The 23,654-nt window shown below is 40.5% G+C and overlaps 1 protein-coding gene across 1 annotated transcript in view; it reads right to left on the reverse strand.

Moving 5' to 3' along the window:
• galnt18a (UDP-N-acetyl-alpha-D-galactosamine:polypeptide N-acetylgalactosaminyltransferase 18a) overlaps positions 1 to 23,654 on the reverse strand; it is a 173,507-nt gene that overhangs the window by 68,464 nt on the left and 81,389 nt on the right. The window contains exons 2-3 of the mRNA XM_073472461.1: positions 9,821 to 10,028; positions 9,538 to 9,704 (exon numbers count right to left, since the gene is read on the reverse strand). Of these exons, the coding sequence (XP_073328562.1) occupies positions 9,538 to 9,704; positions 9,821 to 10,028 (375 nt within the window). The remainder of the gene's footprint in view (positions 1 to 9,537; positions 9,705 to 9,820; positions 10,029 to 23,654) is intronic.

The following is a 23,654-nucleotide window of genomic DNA, read 5'->3' on the forward strand; positions in this document are numbered from 1 at the left end:
GTAAAAGAGAAAGTCAACTTTAAGTTATTTTAACTCACGTTTCATTCGTAACTGAAGCTACATATGTAACACTGTTATTTTAAGCCAAATCATGTTGTTTTTCTAAACCTAACCAAGGAGTTTTCTTGCCTAAACCTAACCAAGGAGGTTTCTTGCGTAAACCTATCCAAAGTGGAAGCATAAGACGAAGGTCTGGTACGTCTTTCGCTGGCATGCTGCAGTAGTCCTGTTGTTTGGAAATGGTGATAGATGTGTGTATGAGAATGTGTTGGATTTGTCACATGAAATGCTGTTCACTTGTCATGGGGAATACAACTTTTACTAAGTTTAACTCCTTCAGTGCCTTCAGATGGAGCTTTCTAAATTCTAAATAACCCTGGCGATATCATCTGAGTTATCACTAAGAAAACAATAGAAAGCACGGTGACTGGAAACATCACAAACTGGCATGGTTTGTGCAAGTCCCATGACAGAAAGACTCCACGTCTCTGTGATTAAAACCACCAAGAACATCATTGATACCCATTCACTGAGAATCAGTGACATCGGTGAAGTGAGGTGTCTGCACAGAGCCCAAAGGATACTAAAAGACAACGCCCACCCCAGCCACAGTCTGTTCACCCTGCTGCCATCTGACAAAAGATACAGAAGTATCCGCGGCCGTAGCACCAGACTACAGAGCAGCTTCATTCCTCAGGCTGTGAGACTCCTGAACTCATCCTCAACACTCCACCATGAATAGTTATAATTATTTATTGATAAGTCTGTATTCTTTTTGTTTTGTGTGTGTAGCTTAGTAAAGTACAATACATTTTTTTAATATACAATCTTGTGTTGTATAATAATTAAATTAATCTTAAAAGTCAGGATATCTCTGCCTCCGCTGTACCAGTTTTTTTTTTTTTCTAAATGTGTCTCTGACAAGCCTCCCAACTTTGTGAAAGTGAAATACAGCACCTGACAATGTGCTTCCACCTTCCTTGTCATCTCTTTTGTTTCTCAGTGTGATAGTGACCTCGATGCACAAAGCTAAACAGTTTGTTGTGGAAAAACTTGACGAGCCTGCACCGAGCCCTGACTTCAACCCATCCAGCACCTTTGGAATGAATATGAATGGAAACTGTGAGCCAAAATCAGTGGCTGACCTCACTAATGCTCTTGTAGATGAAAGGCAGCGAATCCCTGCATCCAGGTTTGTAAATCTGGAGCAAAGCCCAAAACCAGATGAGTGGAGGCTGGAGCAGCAGATGAATGCTCCTGGTTTTGGAATGATGTGTTCATCAATAAGATATGTGTAATGCTTAGGTTCCTGCATAGTTTTGGCCATATAGTGCAGTCATGTTTAAATCATGTCTCATGACTCCTCGCTCCCTTGCCCACAGTAAGACATAATAGGAATTAAAGAAAACTACAAATCTACAAAAATGAAACCCACGCTAAAAAAAACCATGGAAGTATCAAACATCAAGTGAGACTTTTAAGTCTCTGAATCATTAAAGACAGCAAATCTGCAGAAGGCCATCTTTCTTTAGGCTATGAAGGAGATTTTTATATCATGGGGTAACCTGGTGAGCACAAATTTACATGAAAATGAATTCAAAACAGCAGAAAAAGAGGGGACTGAAGAGAAAAAGGGGCAAAAATATATGAAAACAAGAGTTCACTGCCAGGCTAGCAGCTCTATGAGGCTGTTCTTTCACACAGCGCTGCTTTGAGCTAAATGCTAATGTCAGCATGCTCGTGCAGTGTGGATGCTGTGCTTACAGTAGAACAGTAATCACCAAAGAAACCCAAATACCATTCAGCAGGTAGCTTTGGAACAACTGGCTTACTGACAGCCCAACAATGCCATTCCTAGAGCTCTGATGCTAATGTGACCATGAATAAATAAATAAATAAATAAATAAATAAACAAACCCAGAATGTTCCTCTAAGAACTATGACGGTGTGATGGAATAAAAGGCTGAGAAAACACACCACACATTTTTTAACCTGGATTTTCTGAAATCTGTTTTACTTTCCTGTAGATATACTGAAAAAAATTCTTACAGGAATTCAGTGGAATCAATCCATTATTTCTCATTAAATTAACATAAATATACAAATTAATTTATTTCAAGCTCATCAAACTTAAAATTTCTTCTTTTCATTTTCTGAAAACGTCAGAATGCCACAGCAGGAGGGCTTGGGGCATCATTAGTTGCTGGGAACACCTGGACCCGGTGTTCCCAGTACTATAAGAGCACACCTCACTAGCTCTGGAGGAGAGAGAGAGGACAAAGGAGAAATTCTGTGCTCTGCTCTCCACGCTCCTTATTGTGTTTGTTTGCTTCTGTTTCCACCTTGATATGTTGGTTTTGAGTTAGTTCCAATAAATTATGATTTCCTTGCTTTAACTTCTTGTGTCTTCTCCCATTATTTGTCATGGCTTTGAGCCGGCCGTGACACTTGTAGAACATGTGTTGCAAATAAGTCCACACTGGCGTTGACATGTTCGGTTCTCTAGGCTACACTGTGGCTCTACACAGGTGCAGCTGTTTTTTACTTCTTCTTCTTTGATCAAAATCAATATTTCCCATAATTTCAATCTGATACATACTATCCCTACATTTTGTTCCATAACTAAACACAGATTTGTTATGTTTGTTTTGCTACGGAAACAGTTAGCTTATGCTCCCAGATGATGTGAGAGGCCTCTAGGCTTCATAACAAAAAATAAAAACCAGAATGCACTTAGATTATCAACCCACAGATATGGTAGTCTTTGTTAAGATATGGGATTCTTTCTTTCTTTCTTCCTTTTCTCGAGTGATTTCATATATGCCTTGCACACATACAGGTAGACAGACAGATTCAGTCGGCACACACACACACACACACACATTCACACAGGCTGCCCACAGTGGAACAGCGAACATCTTCATTTCCTCGTTGTGATTCCTCTGTGCTGTAATCCTGCCTGCAGGCTACGGCTGCTGCCTTCCCCTTTCTATTCATTATTACCATCAGCCTGGATTCTCCAGTCACTCTGTTTTCCTTTAATGAGCCACAGTTTGCAGTTGACCTGGAAGAAAGATGGGCTCATTTAAAGCTGGAGTTGGGGGTATTTGAAGAGCACCTTATTGTGTTACACGTACATGTGAGATTACCTCCATATATATAAAAAATCCAGCCATTACATCAAGCGCAACTCCAGTTACCTAATTAATTTTCAGACGTCTGGTCCACGCTGTGAAACATGTTTTTACTCAAATGTAGCCGACTGCCTGAGCAACAGGAGAGCTGTCTGCCTTCTGTCTATTAAAAACCTTCATATGAGAGCTGCTGGGCTCTGTCTGACTGGAGGACGGTTAGAAGATCCTCAGTGGAAAACAGACTGATGCTGAAATAATCAAATGGTATTTGAATACCTGTCTAAAACCCCATGTTGACAATTGATAAGATTAGTGTGTTGTACATAATTGTTAACCACATGTAGAAATGAAAACGGGAATTTTCCGATTTCAACACCGACATTGTATTGTTACTTTTTGGAACATTATGCAGTTTACGGAGTGGTGTTGGCTTGTTTACTATCCCAATCAGCTGTAATGCTCATTATTAAGGAAACAAAATTGTTGGATAAAAGGAAAAGTCAAGAGTCTTCATCACTAATGATGCACTCATGTGAGTCAGTTCATCCGTATGAAGGCTATTTTAAAATATCTCACCCAAGCTCCACATCTTGGCACGTTTTTTTATATATAAAAAAAAAGTATGTATTTTTTTTGCCTTTTCATGACTTTATTGATAGGACAGAATTGAGAGATAACAGGAAATGAGATGAGAGAGAAGGGGGGTGACATGCAACAAAGGTCCACAGGCTGGACTCGAACCCTGGGTCGCTGCAGTGAGGACAAAGCCTCTGTACACAGGACGTGGCTCTACCAACTGAGCTTCTGGGGCACCCGTCTTGGTCAATTACTGATTAGCCCAGACGGCAACAGCCGGAACCACAACTTTGAGCTTGGCTCTTTCATAACCCACCATGACAACATGGTGACTCTGTCCACTGTTTTTACATACAATGGCGGTGAGCCACAACGCTAACATGGCCTAAAATATACTGTGATATAAATATTGAGGCTTTTTTCTTCTTTTACAATTGTCTGACATCAATTGTTCATTAAAAAGATCTTTGTTAGATTTAATGATAGTGAAATAATTGTTACTTGCAGCCCTAAGTTTAAATACATTGTTGAATTAGTGTAAGTTATGATGTAGATATTTAGCCAACAGTGACACAAAGTAAATCAAAGTGATGTCAATGTGACATTAATGAAGGTGTGCACGGCTCAGTGATCTTTGATCGGCACTTTGGGGCTTTATGAATACAACCTTGATGTCTCTGCTAATTTACTATTCTGGTGGGAACTCATAAAGACTGTGACTGCGTTTCCACTTTTGCCTCTGTCTAACCTCAGATGACCCTCATTTGTCATAATTACACCATGTACGATCAATAAGCCACAAAAATGATCGTGCACTTTCATTTTCAGAGTTACCTTCCAACAATTACCTTCATTGTGTATTACTGCCACACACTTGTTATTCACCGCCAAGCAAAAGCATTAAATCACATTTCCCGGAGAACTGTTAACTCGAGCTGTTGAAACGCATTAGGAGGGAATAATTCGAGGTAAATGTTGAATCTATTTATCCCCTGGTTGCTTCACTAATCAGCATTCAACCCTGTGCAGCAACCATACCTAAACTCTGATATACTGTATTATTAAAGAACAGAGGATCAGTGAGAGAACCATAATATCTGCAAGTGACGGTCGCAGACAGATTTCTCATAATGGTAATTATAGATTTGGCAGAAGTAAAATATGTTTCATAGTACGTGATGCAATTATTAACACCAGCCCTCTAACAGACAAGTGGCACCCATGGCTCGCCTGTGACTGCTGTGATAAGTTTGAATCTGTTTTCATACAGCACTGATGCAGCTTACGCCTGCACATGATCTCTGAGCACCAAGCAGAGCAGATATAAAATAAGTTGGCCATAAAATATAGACAGTAAGGCTGACCTACAGCAAGTCAGCACTCACTGACTAACTAATCATTCAGCTTTAGATCTTTGGCCTTTAATGGAAGAATAAACTAGAAATCATCAAATAAATTAACTCTTTATTAGGGTATCATTTGGCTGCAGTGATGTCAGAGCAGGAAACAATAGATTAGTCTTCATTTGTCCTACCGTTCGATGCCAAATTTCGACAATTAATTTATGCACATGGCAGAGTTTTTAATTCGTAAGAATTAAAACACTGTTGCTCAAACTGTTTAATATTTTTTTTGTAATGAATGTCCTTGCTTGGACATCGTGTTTTGACAGTAACCGAGATCCAGGGCCCACAATCACTAAGGGGCCCCATACAAAGCCAATATATACTTTTTTTTATTTCTATTTGACTTAATGATTCTGCTGATTTAAAAAAGAAACTTTAATTTACATTTTAATGCTAAAATGTGTAAGGCAGAAGTATATATATAAAAAGATTTAGTATCATGCAGTGGGCTATGGATCTGTTGTTCCCAGTACCTCTCTATTCTGGGGACATTGTTATGTCCCTGCAGTGTTGTTGGGCAGGTACACCTTGACCTTTGTTTTGCTTTGCTTTTTTTACACATTCACTTACTGAAAATATTTTTTCAAAATGCTTAATTTTACACTTAATTTAGTTTGATATCAATTAATATTTTATAGTTTCAGTTGTTTTTCCCACTGTGCAACATTCTACAAGGGCTAATCTACTGCAGAAATGGAAAGAAAACCATTCTGATGGTTAGATAGAGAAGGCTATTCTCATGGGTTTTTATGGGTTTGCCAGAATGAAACAGAAGGATGAACGTTGTAAACTGGACATAAATCTTAATTTAGTTTGCGTTAACTCAATAACTCACTACTCATGTTTTATCAGGCATCTCTGAGATAACACAGAACTACAGCACACTGAGTAAAGAAAATATATTTTTCTGTGTCCATTTCTCTGTGTTTGCCTGAGTGACATTAATGAAGGAACTAGTTTAATGTGGTGGATTTATGGCTGCAGTCTTGGAAAAAGCGATTAGCCGACATTCTGCTGATTTTATTCATATTTTAGTCAAACTGTTGACACTGAGGATGGTATTTTTAGTTGCTGCAGAGATTCAGATCTGTGGCATGCACTTTCCGCAGCACTGAAGAGATGTTGTGGCTGTTTGCCGGATTACTGTGTGGATTACTGCCTTGCCCGGCCTCTTGTGTTCTCTGTGGTAAACTAGTAGTAAAGGCCATGTTGTGGGTGTTCAATGAATATTCTGCCTACTCTGTTCAGCTTTGTGGGCTGGAGACTAAGATATTAGAAATTACTGATGCTAGAATGTGGTATTTTAAGTGGTACAGTTTTCTAAGCTCACTAAATTGTGACACATTTGTTCAAAGTCCCGACAGAGATATCATACACAACAAAGTTTCAACCCCCTCCTGACAGTAGGCCCGTTCCGCTGCTGCAGTAACCTCAATATGCCTGTGATCACTATTGCTCCTCAAACACCATTTCAAAGCAATTAAGTCCCACTCAAGTTTCATGACAGTGTTGTATTGTGTGCTGAAAGAGAGACCAGTGATGGAACAAGTAAAAAATAATGAAGCGGTTAATTTAATCAATATCCTTTCTGTGTCCAGAAGCTGTCCATTTTCGACTGAAGCGGACAGAAGTTACATCAACCTTTACAGGACAGATCAAGCCAAGCAGGGAGTCACACACAGGAACGGCATAGAGCATCCACTTTTTTTCAAAATAAAACACTGTGCAAACTATTAGTGATAATTAATATTAACAATAAACACACTTCATAAGGACAAAATTAACTACATAGCCGACACCCATGGTAGAAGCACAACAATCAAGGATAAATGACGCAACAAACAAGGTCTGAGCAAGTCAACAATACTAGTCGCACACTAGTCGAGGTTATTTATGGTTCTGTGTTCTCCCCTTACTTTGTTCTGCCTTGAAATGTGTATGTCTTTTTCTAAAGTCTCACCTGCTGTATGCCTATATGTGCGGTGGCACTCAATTTCTTAACCCTCTAGGCGCCAAAGTCGCATTATTGCGACAGGCAACATTGCTCATTAAAACAGCCCATATCTTTAAATCTACTGCCTTGTGCTGTTACTGCTTGCTACCACTAGATAGCCAATAGATTCAGCTTCAATCCTGACGTCATTTGGGGGTGTGTTTCTATGCAAAATACCTGAGAAAAAAAAGTTTGAAACCCGACACCGGCTGTCGGAGCGGCAGCGGCTAAGCGGGCAGAGTGGGAGAGGAGAGAGCCGCGGAGCGGTGGCGGAAGTGTGCTGGACAGATCGAGAGACAGATAGCGATTTTTGTAATAAAAAACAAAATGCCCAAAAGACTTTACAGTGTAGATGAGGTGCTTGCACAGATCTTTGCTGATCGCGATTCAGAAGCGGACGATTTGCCCTCTGATGACGATCGCTCGTCAGAGACGAGTGACTGACGATGCTGCAGCTGCGCACACTGTCACACAAGCAACACACGCTGATCACGGCGAGAGTTTTCTTTTCTTTTTACAAGCTAGATTAGGACATTTACTCCTATCAGATTCCTGTTCATTTACTCTGAGGATGAGAGGATGAAAAAAAAAAAATCTACTGTGTAAATATGTTCAGAATTCCGTTTTACTGAATTTTACCTGGTGACATACAAATTAGATTAGTAAATTTACTCCAATCAAACTCCTGTTCCTTTATTTTGAGGATGAGATGACAATATAAATATTTTTTTTCTGTGTAAATATGTTCAAAAATCAGTTTTACTGAAAGTTACTTTCAGTCACCTGGTGACGTCACAATATGCAAATTAGATGATTAAATTTACTCCCATCAAAATCTTTAGGTCATTATGAATATTTTTCTCATTTACACTATGAATTTATCTCTCACCACTTCCAAGCTACAGCCTTTTGAAATCTTACAATCCAAATGGAATATTTTCCTAAATAAACTCTGGCGCCTAGAGGGTTAAATTAATAAAGTATTTTCTATCGTATCATATCATATCACATCTTATCACATCGGATCACATCGTATCATATCGTATCTGATCACATCATATCATATCATATCTGATCACATCGTATCGTATCATAACATATCGTATCACATTGTATCGTATCCGATTGTAAAGTTTGGCGATGTAGTTACTCCTCTAGCCTCATTTCTTGATGCATCCCTCTGATGCAATTGAATTGTCATTATAAAAAGCGAGAAAAGTCTGTGTCAGGGGTGGTTGGGATGGTTGGATGGGTCATACAAAACACTTTTGCCCCAAGAGACCAGGGTTTCACTACTACTACTGAGTCCAAGATTTGATGTAAATTATGTAAGTGAGAAAATCTTATGTAAATTATGTTACTTAAGTTATGTATGTAATGTGATTGAAGTTATGTAAGCATTGTATTTATTTAAACCTCAGGGTGAACCCTAACCCTAACCCAAATAGACCAAACCAAAGATCTTTTCTTAAACCTAACCAAGTTGCAACTGTGTCACAACGTTAATAACAGTCCAAAAGTCATAATATGTGAAATGTTTGTCAGCAGACAGTCTAACCAGACATCACTAACACTAACTCTCTAACACTAGAGCACTTAGCTTAAATCAACTGACCAAGCTGCTGTATTTGACGAGGTGGGGTAAGAAAACATTGAACTGTGTCGAGAAAGAAAATGAATTTCTTTCCCAAAATGCTGGACTGTTCTAAGTAGTGCCAGTCTGTGTGTCCTATGCAAAACCTTTCTGGATAACAGGGAGACTAATATTCACATCACACACACATCTAGGTGGAAAAACATATCCATGCAGGAGATTCCATTGAGCCCGAGGTGAACACACTCCAGCACAGCATCACCTGCCATCTCTCCTGTGAAACTAGAGGCAAAAGAGCTATTAAACAACTAAGGGGAGCAAAACTTATTCTTCACGCAGTGTAGGTCACCACATGTGGCTTGTGTATATTAACATACTGGTCGGTCCCCAAACTTCTCAAATTAAAATGGCAGATTACGCTATTATGACTATTGTAGCTCTATCATTACTATAAGGTTGCATGTCTTCTCTGATAGATATCTATGAACAGAAGGTTAAATTATAGGTTCATTACATGTCTGTGAGTACAGTATGCCTTCTTTTTCTCAAAAAGCCAAACAGATTAAATCTAAAGCAGAAAATCAATCAAAGGGCAAATATATATTGATAATACTATAAATGTTCCAGAGAAAACCTATAGCCAAGAGGAGCTGCCAAGAGGGTTATCAAAATGGAATACACCTTTTCATCCCACTTCAAATTGATTGCCCCCTGTGGATGGATGGAGGTATAAATGAGCTCTGTGTTTGTGGCTTAGCTGTAAATCAAGGAAAGGTGGGCAGGCTTTCCACATATCACAAAAGTGAAATTGTGATGAAGCTTTATGATTCTTACGGCTGCTGCTGTGGTCATCCACCAGTATGATCTCTTTGAGCAGGTGTGGTGGAGTCCTCTGGATAGCTGTGTGGACAGAGCGCAGCAACACCGACAGGGCCTCATTGACAAAGATGAAGATGACGCTGAGCTGAGGAAGATCTGATGAATACGACATGTTTCTGCACCTGGTGGGTGTAAGCAGAGAGAATGAGAAGCTTTAACACAAACCATTCCATTAAAGGGGGAATCCGTACAGACAGATTAATCAATGAACAGTGCACACATCGATCAACTGACTGACCCGTCCGGTCGTAAATCTGGGATCGGCCTGGTGAGGGAGATGCGGTCACTAAGGTAGCCATTGTAGCCATAGTAACGGAACTTCTTGAGAGCGACCCTTCGACTCTCTGGGCCGAGGTCGTGACCCCAGCGGTCGAACAGAGTGGAGGCGGAATCGGAGGCAGAGTCTGACGAGGAGGCAGCGTCTTCGCCATCCTTCTGTGGAGTTTCTGTGGACACAGAGGGAGAGAGATTGAAAATCAAACACATTTTAGTATTATCAGTTTTTCTCCAACGCTTTTCTCCTCGACCCATCACTAACCACTGTGCAACCAGATGCCGTGACATCTTCCCCGCTGCTACACTGTGGAGACATTGAACGAACTTCCTTCAAGCTCTATTCATGGAGAAAAAATGACTGTAAGTGAGCGCTAAGTAAGCTGTGTGGTTATCAAACAAAACCTGTTTGCCGAGGGCTGAAAGAATAATTGAAGCCACACCGGGGAAAAGGATGGAACACAAGTGTGACGCGCAATAACAGGGATTGTCATTGTCATTATAAGTAACTCATTCTGGCAGCTGCGGCGATCTGTTTCTGCAGAGGTGGACACAAATCCACTAACATGCTCAAGGAAATATTTTTTTATAATCAGTACTGTAGCTGAGTGCTCTTCCCATGCATGGCGGAAAACAGTGAGAGGAGAAAACATGCTTCAGGCCTGTTTGCAAAAATTTGCAAACAACAGAGAGCACACATCGCTTTTTGAAATATTTATATCTTATGTGAATTATAGCATGCAAACAGACCAAGAGGCTGCACTCTATTCCAGTTTGCGATATCCTAAACAGGGATGTAGAATAATTCTTTGCAGCTTCCCTGTCACCTGTTCTCGCTGTGTGGCAGATTTGGGGCAAAGTAGCAGCATAGTCTGAATGCAGTGATCTGTTGTTTGTCCAGGTCACTGGAAAGACGGGGAACGACTGAGAGAATAAAGCATTCATGAGACTGAGTCATGCTAAGATTCCTTACCCAGGTGAGCATGTGGGGAAGGTGGAAAGGGCATAAATAACAAAAAGTGCTCCAGCCATAGAAATAAAATGTAAAATATGAAACAGTGAAACAGTATGAGACTTGGAAAGACTTGCGAGTTCTACAATCACTTTCACAAAGGCTTATAAATGTCCTGAGGAATGAAACAGCCCTCGTAGCATTACTTGTTTATTTTCACAGCAGTCTGAATGCCTAAAGAACAGAAGTTTGAATTATCTTCACTTTATGTTTAAGGAAATATAAACTATTGTGCATATCTTTCTATTTATCAAAAAGGTTTTGGACATATTTGTGGAAACAGTGTCTGAGGCACCTATAGAGATGTTTTTTGAAAACAGATATTTTCCTGTCATCCAAATTAAGCAAAATGAACTTAAGGTCACTAAAAAAAAGATTTTTGATTCCCTCTAAGGTGCTGAGTTCTTTCAAATGGAGCATCTAGTAAATGATGACATCATCAATTTGTGCATGCCTGTTTTGTGACACCTATGAGAATGCTACTGAAACAACAATGGGAAACTTCTGGTTTCAGTATGTTTGGTTTCATTGCCAGTCCATGTGACGGAAAGGTGTTATATAAGTAAAGGTGAAGAAATGGGTGTCAAATAACCATAAATAATTATCTCATGTCGTTTGTCTTTTCAAGTTACTACAGCCAAAGAAAAATAAAATCATTCTTCTCTGGTATTTGTTATACCCTTTGCATTAACTAGGCTGAGGTGCTTGTTTGAGCTTTTCAATATTGTAAGTCCTCATCTGGACAGAATATTTTCTAAAAATGGATGGTGGAGACATCAAAATCACATAGCCATGTTCCCTCTTTTCACGTCCACAGTAAAACAATCATTTCTTAAAAACAATTTTTCTTTACCTCATCACAACACAACAAGCCATCACCCATGATCATAAATACCTGAAGTATAATAACATTTCTGCTGCTTAGCAGGAAAAAATATACCTATAATAGTCAGGTTAATTTAGAATTAAAATGTAGGGCTCACGTCTGTCAAACGTTACTTTCATTCTCCTCTTCCTCCCACCACTTCAGGCACTTCATCCTGCTCTCCCTGCTGAGCTGAATGGGTTTGTCTCCTAGCTTAAAGAGCAGCAGCGCTTCACCCTCTGGCAATAACATTCTTAATGTTCTCGAGGGTAGAACGCCACCTCCCTCACAGCCACATAATAAGCACCCTAAAAGCACTGCAAATAAATGAGACTTCTCTAGGCCGCAAGTGCATTGTGAAGCACCTTTAGTTTTGAGGAGTCTGAAGTTGCCCCATTTAGGCACCCTTTTAGAGTTAATATCCAACAGAAAAGAGGAACACTGGCTGAATAAAATCCATTTATATTCACTGATGCTTTTAGTTAGTGCATTGTGCTTTTAAGCACCGGAGGACAGCAGGAATGAGACTCTGAAAGGTTTCTCAGTGCAGCCAAATTCTCTGGGGAGAGAAAAGGACAGAAGCAGCAACACCTGTGTGGAAATGAAATGCAGATTTCTTTAATAAGAGTTCCTACTTAAATGACATTACGGATATGTTGGCTCAGAATTCATTCTGGTTAAAAAGCAATTGTTGATATCTACAAATGCTATTAATGCTACTTGTGAAATGTTAGAGGGCTTTGCCATTGTAGACTTCTTCATGTTGGAGTGGAAAGCAGAGGGAGTGTGTTGTGTCCCGCCCTGCTCTGTGTATGACACATTTCATTATTAAATAAGAAGGACCCAGCTACCCTTTGCAGCATGGCTGGAGGGCAGAGCTTACCCCTGTAGGAAAAGTCAGGGGGAATCAGGTCCAACAATGATGAGGCTGTGTGTGTGTGTCATACAGTACTGTGCGTACATGAGTGTGTGTGTAGTTGGAACGGGGACAGAGTGCTACGTGCATGTGAGAGTGTTTGTCTTAATCTGTCCTCTGCATGTGTGTGAGTGCTTTTACTGTCAGAGAAGATCTAATTACAACCAATGAGCAGGCAACAAAGCACAACAACAGATTCGGCAGGTTATATACTGTATGTGCGTGTTTTGTCCCGCCTGAAAGGTCAGAAAGTCAAATGTAGCATTTTGGAAAAGATGGTTATTTGCATTCTTTGCGAGAATATAGCTAAACATAGCTCCCTCATGGAGTTCCCCCTAATAACAAAAATGGTATTTTTTAGATTTCTTTTAAGCAAACCAGATGTTTTAATGTGTTGTAAAAATGCTAAAAGCCAAAACTGCATTTTTATATTTCACTTTGGACTAGCTGTTGCTGCCAGTCTTAATGCTAAGCTAGGCTAAAAACATCCTGTCTCCAGCTCCATTTTTACTGTGCATTATACATGAGACCATCTTGCCATCTCACCGCCAAAAAGTTAAAAATTTTCATAGTTTAAGATTCACATCACCACACATGACATATGCACTATGCATTTCTGCAAAGTTTGCATTGGCACTAGAGGAGAGCTCATGGAGTGTGTCAAATATTAAAAGAGTTCATCCTCTGGGGAGCATGAGTGCTGAGTTAAAAGGGTAACTCCCACAAAGGGTAAAGTGTGTATTTTGTGGCTTGTGAGGAAGCTGTATGTAGTGTGACGAATTACCTCCAGTGACGTCACTCAGTGGCTAAGTTGCATTGTGGGTAATGTAGTCCCAAAGTTTTGAAAAGCAGTCCACTGGTTTAGCATTGCACTCCTATAACACTGTTGGACTCATGGACAGTTTGAAACAAGAGAGAGATATCACCTTTTTTATTCTACACTCCTCTTTTTTCAAAACCTGGTGCCTACATTACCCACAATGCAATTTAGCAACTGAATGACATCATTGGAGGCAGTTTATCAGATTACATGCAGCTTCCTCTGGAGCCACGTAGGCTTTACACCACTTTTTTCACATATGCAGTAGCACCCCCCAAGACCTGTAAACACACTTCAATGTGTAAAACTAGTGAAATTACCCTTTAATTTTATGACTATTACATTTTGATATTCGTTGCTTTCGGGTGGACATTTTGGCGTAGCGGTGGTGTTCTAGGGCATGTCAGGGGGTCACTGGAGGGTCATCCCAATTCAACCTCAAATTTCATGTCAGACTGGCCTGTCATGTCGAGACAGTGACCACACGACCTCCTCCCTACATCTAAATCTTTAACTCCACACACCACACATTAACTACTGTAAGTGTGCGGATGGGCTCACTTTTATACCACAGCCCCAAATAATTGTATTATCTTATTTTTTAAATGTTGTATACCCTATTACCCTATCCTTACCGACCAGCTGGTAGTGCGCACACACACAGGACCTTGGGGGTCAGAGGTCAACTCCTACACGTGCTGCTCACTGTTCAGTCTGGCTGCATCCAGCATTGCATTGTGACAGTAAACAGTGGAAATTTGTCTTGTGATACCCTTGTTGGGGATAGGAACTTGGCTGCCTGTCAATGTCTGCTCAGCTGTGATCTCACACACACACACACACACACACACACACACACACACACACACACACACACACACACACACACACACACACTCTCTGTACAGACCAGAATAGTTCAGAAAGCGAGATTGAGGTTGACAATTTTGGAAATAACTTCTCCAGTTTTTCCTCCCAAAAGCAATAAAACACACATTTGCTGAATTGAAAATAGGCTTTAAAAACATTAAGATGCACAATAAAAAAAAAGTGTCAGCTCTCTCGGACCCATAAAAGACAAAAGAGAGGGAGAACACAAAGGAGGAAGAGAAAAATAGTGATGACAACAGCGAGAGAAAGATGGAAGAGAATGAGCAGAAGCCAGAGGAGTTAGGAGGGTGACAAAGTGAAAGTGCCGACAGCGTGTGGAGCGAGGTATGAGAGAGTGATGAGAAGGAGGAGAGGCAGTGAGAGTGATGAGGAGAACAAGAGAATAAAGGGCTTGTGACAGAAGGTATTCATCCCTGGGCATCTGTAAACTAGACGACCCTGAGCTCCGTCACATCAGCTTGCAGAGACACGCTCTTTTATTGGCTCAGACACCGAGACGGCTCCCCGTCCACGCACACACATACACACAGGCCATCAGACCTGGACTCCCCACAACCTAATGGATTAGAAACAAGCTGCCTTGCCCAGGTGACAAAGTGTCTCACCTTGTCCTGCAGTCACTTTATGCAGAATTGGCGTGCTGTTGGCTCAGCAGGCAGGACGCTGCAGACCAGACCTGAACCTCCAGGTCACACTGACAAAGGACTGACGCCAACAGAGCTCTGGCTCAGATCATGACTGACACCAGGGCTGTTGCAGACCAGCGACAATAGGTTTAGGAAGGATTAAAAGAAATGTAGGAGCTCTGTACGATACCACAGGGTTTTTTTGGACTAATTAATACATAAAAGGTTTCAAACAATCACACAATAAACATGCAATACATGTAAGTAAGAAAATAAGTTTAAAGCTGAAATATGTGTTGCCTCTGAATTAATAAGTATAACCATCTGCATGTTGGAGGCAAACTCATGTTTTGCAAATCAGAAATGTTAATGTGGTTTGTTAAACAGCAGCTACAGCAACACCAAACAGAATATGAGCATCTTGTTTAATGTTTTAGAGTTTGGACCATTTTGTTTTCTTGTCTTTTCCTCTGCAGTAGTGTCCAATACGTCTCAGGGCAGACGTTGACAGCCAGCCTTCATGTTAGTTAAGATCGGTGGATTGTGAAAACACCCGGGACAACAATGGAAACGAGAATAATTGATGCAGAAACATCAAGCTATGCATACAGTATGCCACGTAAACTGTTATTAATTAAAACAGAGCATGTGGAGACAATGTGTGCCTCACACTCAGCCTTCAGACTACTGCGTTTTCTGGAGGGGGCTCGGTCAAGTGGAAACAGAATAATAAGGATAGGATCTGATGTCCAACACTATTTTTAATAATTATGCAGGTCAAAGGTGCATTATACATTTATTCCAATGACTGCTGAGGGCTCAGAAAGCCTCAGTTATGGTTTTAGTGTTTTGTCATTTCTACCTCACACTATTGTGTGACGCTCTGTAAACTCAAAGATTGAGATAAAGTTTCACTGCTGATACAACTAGAGCCCAACGATACTGGATTTTTGAGGCAGATGCAGATATAAGGGAGTAAATAATTACAATATCTTTATATCTGCCAAAATGTTTTTCTATAATCACCCCTCAAATTTGGTTATCAAACAACTGTGACACAGATACGTGTGGAATGGAGACAGGATATTTTACAGTTTGATAGTAAACTTCATTGTCTAAAATGACATTGGTGCACTGAAACAATAAACCTCAATGGGAATTTCATTATTGCACATTACCCCAATAATCTTTTTCTGTATATGTTTTTTTTAAAAAAAGTTAGTTTTCATATCGGTGCATATCAGACGACACATTACATATGCCGATACTATATATCTTTGATAGGCCAATATCAGTCATCCAGCATATTGGTCGGCTCTAGATACGACCCTGTCTCCTAGGATTTACATTTCTACAACTAATTCGCACCAACAAGCACATTTTGAAGGAAACGCAATGCCAACTGGTTACATTTTCTACTAACATACTGAGGAAATGCTTTTAATTAATCTTGCACGCTGCAAAAATGTTGATATGGATTGATCAGTAAAAACTTTAATTTGTGTAAAAATATCAGATCCTGCTCAGAACGACATTATTTAACTTTATGGAAGTGGAAGCACTACATTAACGTTAGGGAAAGAGTAGGCTGGTTCTACGCATGTACTGTAGGTGCAAGGCTGTCAGGAAATGAAAAATTACTCAGTGGCACAGAAGTTTAATAACGTTTCGATCCCACTTGGATCTTCATCAGGTCAGACCCGAGTCTGACGTTTGAAAACATTGTTTTTATTAAACTTCTGTGGCAAAGGGTGTGTGCAAAGGGTTAACCTCTTTCCATTTATAAGATTAGGGAAAGATTATGCACTTGGATTGCCATGAGTCACAATATTTCAAAAGATTTTTTCCTAACAAAAGCGCTTTAGTTATCTAAACTTTACCACAGATAATGTGGTAAGGTTTTATGATGTGAAGCTCAGACTCTGAAATAAAAGTTTCTAAATAATTGATTTTTTCATGATATTGACCGTTCATCACCTTTTAAGTTGATACAGCAAACTTCTGAACAAAAACTTTATTTACTCATCCAGCAGTTACAGAAATTCATTATATTTTATTAGAAGTCATTTGTCTGTCTGCTTGATGAACGTCAAGGGCCGTCCACATCAGGAATGATAACGATAACAATCACTGTGACTACAGGTAGTTCAAATCATTTTAAATTAAGTGGAGTCCACTCCACAAATATAACGACAAGGACAGTGGAGAACGATAATGTTGAATTCACTTTCAGAGCAAACTGATGAACGATAGAAACTTTGACAGCCAATCGGGCTGGGAGGTATGGCCTTAAAATAATATTACAGTATTTTAAGGCTGTATTGCAATATAAGATATATGTCTGCAAAAACACTTTATAAATGCTGGGATTAAGCGTCAAATCACAATGTTTCTGACCAAATACTTCAATATTAATATTGTGGTAATATTTCACAAAACATTAGTACAATATTTGTGATCAATAATCACCAGTAATGTGGATGTAATGACTAAGTGGGTAAAGGCAAGTGTTAGAACAGGTAGAACAGTCTGGTAAGTTCAGAAATAAAACCAGGATGACAACACCTTTGCCACATTGTGATAACCTCAGACGACATATAGTCTCATGTCATGATAATGATATATATTGGATATATTGCCCAGCCCTAGTTTCTAACAGTAGCTGACCTCTTTTATGTAAGCTAACTGATGGCAATTAGGAAACACTTTTTGTGGTGCTCTACTCTAATAACTCAGTCTTGGTTTTTGGTTATTATAAAATCTTACATAAGGCATATTAGGTTTCAGCTGACACAGCTAAAAAAACTGAGACTTACTGCCAAACAGTCTATGGAACTAATGGGGTCTCTGGAGTTTGTTTTGTCTTTACTGATGTCGACTGCCAGAATAATTGATGCTGACTACATTTTCAGCTGGAGCATGCAGCGCGTGGCTTGAGCCCACTATTTACTGAACATTATAGCTCACCAGTGTGGACGCTCACATCATTATCGCTATTGCGTTCATTCTTTTAGCTCTATTTTCACATCTGGCTCGTTAGCTGTTAAATGCTCCACTTTGTTCACCAGCTAACTGTGTCTGCCTGCAGTCTGGTGATGAGCAGGTAGTTTACGATGGGTTTGCAGAGGTTTTTCACTGAAAACGACACTATGAGCTGTGAGAGTGATCCAAAATGTTAGGTGTGGGCCACACAGTGAAACAACTAGCTGAAACTCATAATAGATCTTTGTAGAGGTCAGAGGAGCTGAAGAGTTGGATGATAATTGTCTGTATGTTTATCACCTGTCGCATTACAATTTGTTATTACAAAAACATTGATTATAACCATTTTAATTATATTTAAATCTCATGTATATACGGTTTTCACGACAGACAAACACTGTGCAACATTGTCCATGAAACTTCAGCGTGTTTGTGTGTCTAGAAAATTATAAATAGCAGCTTTTGGAAGAACAGGAACATATGAATTTTTAAAAAGCCTCTCAGACTGCGTTATACCTGTAATATGTCCACCCAGCAGGTAAAAGGGAGCTGAAAGTTCTTGAATAGCCCTAAAAAAGTTGAGGCATCATCCATCTGCAACTGCAATGCTGTAGTCACACCTCCTGCAGTCCTGCTGTTTGAATCCTCGTGCAAATAACAGCCTGTTTCTGAGCTGAGAGCCCTGTAACTGCAGCTACAGGAACTTCAGGAACTCACCATACTGTAGCTACAATCAGCACCATTTCTAAAAACAAGACAGAAATACTTCTGTTCTGGATATTTCTGTTCTGATTTACATGACATGCTTGTTTGGTCTGATGTAAAAGCTGTCCACCCTCTGCATACCAAATGTTCGCTGGGTAAAAGCTCAATAAGAGCGCGTCAGCCCGGCTGTCACTGAGCTGTGATTGACAGTCGACCGGTAGACAGGGGGATGAAGTGTTGGATGACAATTTTTCAGTAGGAGGTTGGAATGTAAAAGAGAAAGCAATGGAACATTAAATTCTAAAACTGAACTGCGAACAAAATCCAGAGTAATCAAACCTCCACACAGCCGGGATACCGGATGTGGTCTAAATCCAGATGCTAACCGGTGAACATCTTCTGACATTCTCAGCTGAATTGTTTCAGAAAATTCAGACACAATAAAATTCGTCATCAGATAGGTGATGGAGATGTCATTTGAGGACAGAGTGGACATTATTAAGATGCAGTACAGGCCTGTCGATGTAGAGGGGAAGTGCTCGAGGGTTGTGAAGATGATTCAGTGCTGGATCTTGTTTAGGGAGAAAGAATTCCTGCTCTGCAGTGTGTGAGTCAGCGTAAAAGATGCTTCCAGCATCTACTTATTCTTTTGAGAAACCTTTTCACCTTTTTGTAATGACGATGGCTTCAATTCAGCTAGTTTCCAAAAAACTCACCACAAAATACTCTACATGTAATACGCCCGTCTTCGAGCACGTCAATTCAGGGAAATTGGATGTTGTCGCTGAGAAAGGAGCATTCAGGATTTGGAGTTCGTATCCTGAATGCAATCAGTTCTTATTTTGATGCAGTGAAAGCGCAGATAGCAAGTGTTTACATCACCCGTCTAGTGTTTGTTTTAAGCCTACGCATTAAATCACATGGCACATCAGGAATCTTCTATTTATCCAGCCCTATTGATTTATGTGTGGGATATAAAGATGCACATAAACAGCTTAAACTGATCAAGACCTTATACGGGACATGAGCCCGATTTGCAAAACACCGTGCGTGGATGTAAAAGCACTCAATTAGACCGCGGCGCCTCCTCCGTGTACTTTCAAGTTGCACATCAGCCCCGCGTTGAAACACTCGCAGCGGCTGCTGCTTCGCAGGAACCAATCCCAGCAGGCTTTGCACTTGTAACACAAACACACACCCACTCACACCCGAGGATTGGAAAGAATTTGTTTTTCGTGGAGAGAATCTCATTTGCTCTGCAAGCCCCGCAACATTATCTCCCTCTGAAAGCTTTTTGTGTTCCAATATTTAAAGAGGCAAAAGGGAAAACACAAGCAATTCATTTGCCTTTTGTACTCTCTCCGAGCCCCTTCACATCACACAACAGCTTCTTTCATGTAACAGCGAGCAATGACTCACAAAAAGTGCCTTTTCAATTGTTTGCAGTGAGTTTGATTGCGTTGCCGTGAGCGTGCTTGCACAAGAGTCATTTATAAAATGTTGTGCTGCTCCCAGCTGGCCCATCTGCACATCTCCGAAGTAAAGGAAACTAGTTTTTGCAACTTTTGTGCGGCTGCTTCTTTTGGAACAATGACACACACGCACACTGATGAGAGAGAGAGAGAGAGAAAGCGTGTGTGACAGAGAGAGAGGGAGAGATGGCGACCTGCATCCAAAAGTTCACACATGATTAATTTAATCAAGCAGCGAGCAGATGGTGATCTCTGTCTCCCTCTTCTCCCCTCAGGTATGATTAACATGTTTCATGGATCACACCTGGACAAGTCAAATCTGTACTTACAGTGAAACCAGAGGGATAGAGACACACAGGGAGGTGAACTGAGATGCATCAGCCATTTTTAGATGTTGAATTATAGCTTTTTTAGCTTCATCTATCTGTCAAAGTCAAACTGAGGTCTCCGTTATGGGAATGGATTTCAGAAGAACAGAGAAGATCATTACTAAGAGTGCAGAGCTGGAGTCATGACATGTTCAGTCTCGCTGAGCATAAAGACAGAGTGGAGGAAACAGCAAACCTTTCTCTGTGCAGAGAATTCTAAAACAAAAAACATACCTATCAGCACCTCTAAAGTTCACTAATACATTAAGTGTATCTTGTTTTTTTGTACAAAAAGAGAAACCGTAAAATGATGATTTGTGATTTTAGTTAAGGTTCGTATGAGGGTTATATATTGGTGAACAAGGTATAGGTACTGTGACGGTGTGCAGAGTAGCTTGTTTTACAGGTAAAGTTCTTTATAATGAACATCATAAGTGTGTAAAGCCTCTTTTTACCCTTCTGAATCCCTTCACACTTTGTCATTCATTTCATCATTTATACTAAATAGAATAAATAGAATATAGATTCACCCTCCAAACAGGAGAGATGGCCCTAACCATATGGTAAAATGTATATCTGTAGTCATAATATCTAGTCGTAAAATATTTTGTTGCATGGGTGGTTTGGTCTGGGAGTTGTGTTTTGAGCAGCAAAGATGCTACTGCATGATCACAGGCAGCGATGTGTCTCTTCCACGACCACACGTTGCTACTTGTCACTTTTACCATTAAGGTGACACTATCTACAGAGTATAGACTAAAATATAGTATAGAATGGAGTATTTATAGTATTGATTTGAGAAAATATTATAGATCTAAGAGGAGAACAAGAACAAGAGAAAAACCACACTTAGAAATCCGTCTGCTACTTCAGCACCATGGACAGCACCATAGTTTTATCGATGCACAGCACAGCTGCTGATATTTCAGAGCCATGGTCATTCTAACGAATATAACGAAATAGCAGGTTCATAATTAGGCCCTATTCATACAGATGTGCTGGCTTGGCTTGACTCAGTTTGACTCTGGGATTTACATTTACATTACATGACCATGTGTCCTTAACTGACGACGCGCTTATCTTGAGTATTGGTCAAAGGAGCAGCTATAACTTCTCTTCCTCCCTTAGGTATTATCAAATAAAAGCCACTGACAAGGCTCAGATAATTTGATAAACATGTTTAATTTCTTTCTTCCGGTCTTTCACTGGCAGTACCTTAACATGACTCCCATACAGCCGAAAGTGAACATGATGAAACAGATGTCAGAAAGTACAAACAGGGACGCAGGAGTGAAACTAAACTACACAGAGATTCAGGTACAAGCTACAGAAGTACTGAGCTCTGAACACACAGAGACGTTTACAAAGGCCTTTCTCTCTGGTCTCCTGCACAGACATGTGTTGAATATTGCAACTTGTCTGAGGGGAAGAAGGAGGGTTGTCATGGGTTGGCGGCTCAACTCAACTAGGCGCGCTTAAACTGGTAATGAAATCACAAATCAGTGTGGCATTGTTTGCCCAAGTAGGACGGGACTGAGATCAAAAGGAGCAACTGCAAATATGTCTGCTACTCCAGTAACCACAGACCGCTCCATGGATATTCATCTATACACAGCTACTGAGGCCACTGGAATTTCAGAGCTGTGGTTGGGGCCATGGATTCTAACTTGTATAAATCTCAGTCAGGTTAAAGATCAATGAGACTGACAAGACCAACATATTCAACTGAACAACCCCATTGCTCCTTCACTGATCCACTCATAGAGGATAAAGAGAGGGGTGCATTTTGGTCATTTGCCAACCAGAAGGATGGCATCCCATCTTATATGCCCTATTGTATCATATTTGTGGTACGCTATCTCTCCCCTATCCCATATTTGCCCACCATTGAAAACCTGTAGAACTGTATAGACAAAAAAAATACATATGAAATCGCGCTCAGGAGTCAATGAGCATTAAATCTACACCATAGCCTGATGTGTACTTCCCCAGAACTCTAACTTCATGTCATATTAACGCAGACCACACGACTGGGATTGGTTCGCTTGGTAGGATTGCATTCTCCGGGTTCTCCCCCGGTGCTTAGCGGCGGTGCTAATCCTGGATTTCAAACACACCACACTCCGGCAGCTGCTCTTTTTGGATTCCTTTTCTGGAGCTGCTTTTAGCTGCTGTAGTGTCTCTGGGCTATAAAGAGCAGACAGGCTGGGACAGCGGTAAACACTGACTTGCCAAAACTGAATCATTCAAGCTTGGCATGTATGGAGAGACGGTCCTCCATGCAGTCATTCTGCCCGTCCACTCTGAATAGAAGTACACTGCCAGAAATGCAGACACGCCGGCGCAAATGTATAAATGCTCACTACAGTGTAGGCCACTTGTGTAGTTCACAGTGTTGGCTCTGCGTAGAGCTGACATGCAACCATGAATCAGCCTTAAAGGTTGGCAACATCGCAAGACTCCATGACTTACTACACCAGTACTCTCACAAGCTGGACACACTGGATGCGTGAGCAGCGTTTGTGCGTGGAGGAACGTCCTGCTTTTCATTTCAGCGTCCATGTAAACAGGTTAGAGCAGACACACACAGCTGGCGCAATTAGCGCGGCTCACGTGCTTGTCAAGCAAGGCCGCAGCAACGCTTCATCTAGAGATTTGGAGTCTTGCCTGTTTTAACTGCAACATGTGCGCAGTTCTCGGGAATACACTGCACACACTACACAAGCAGGCAGTGTCTTCCAAGGGTAAGAAAAAGATACTTAGGAGAGAGTGATCTGACATCATCTAACTAATCTATAACCTAAAAATGGCTCATTAACGTTATTATCTGACTTATTAAACTGATTTTTTTTGTACATTGGAAATGATGATGCATGACAAAGAGTTATGTAGGTCAGACTTGAGATGAACTGGAGCTGTTACAGAGATCTTACTCAGTCTGACTCACTCCAGACTTTTATGGAAAAACTGGCTATATAAAGGGGCTTATTCAAACATGAGACTGACATGTAAAATTGCCACCAATACATGTAATGAAGTGCATGTCTGAAAGCTGTTGAGTGCTCAGAGAGAACAAAGAGGGGACGATACACCACAGCACTGAAATTTTATCTGCAATTTCCTTGTGCAAGCTGACTTATCT

Source organism: Pagrus major, chromosome 8, assembly GCF_040436345.1.
Source record: "Pagrus major chromosome 8, Pma_NU_1.0".
Taxonomy (NCBI): Eukaryota; Metazoa; Chordata; class Actinopteri; order Spariformes; family Sparidae; genus Pagrus; species Pagrus major.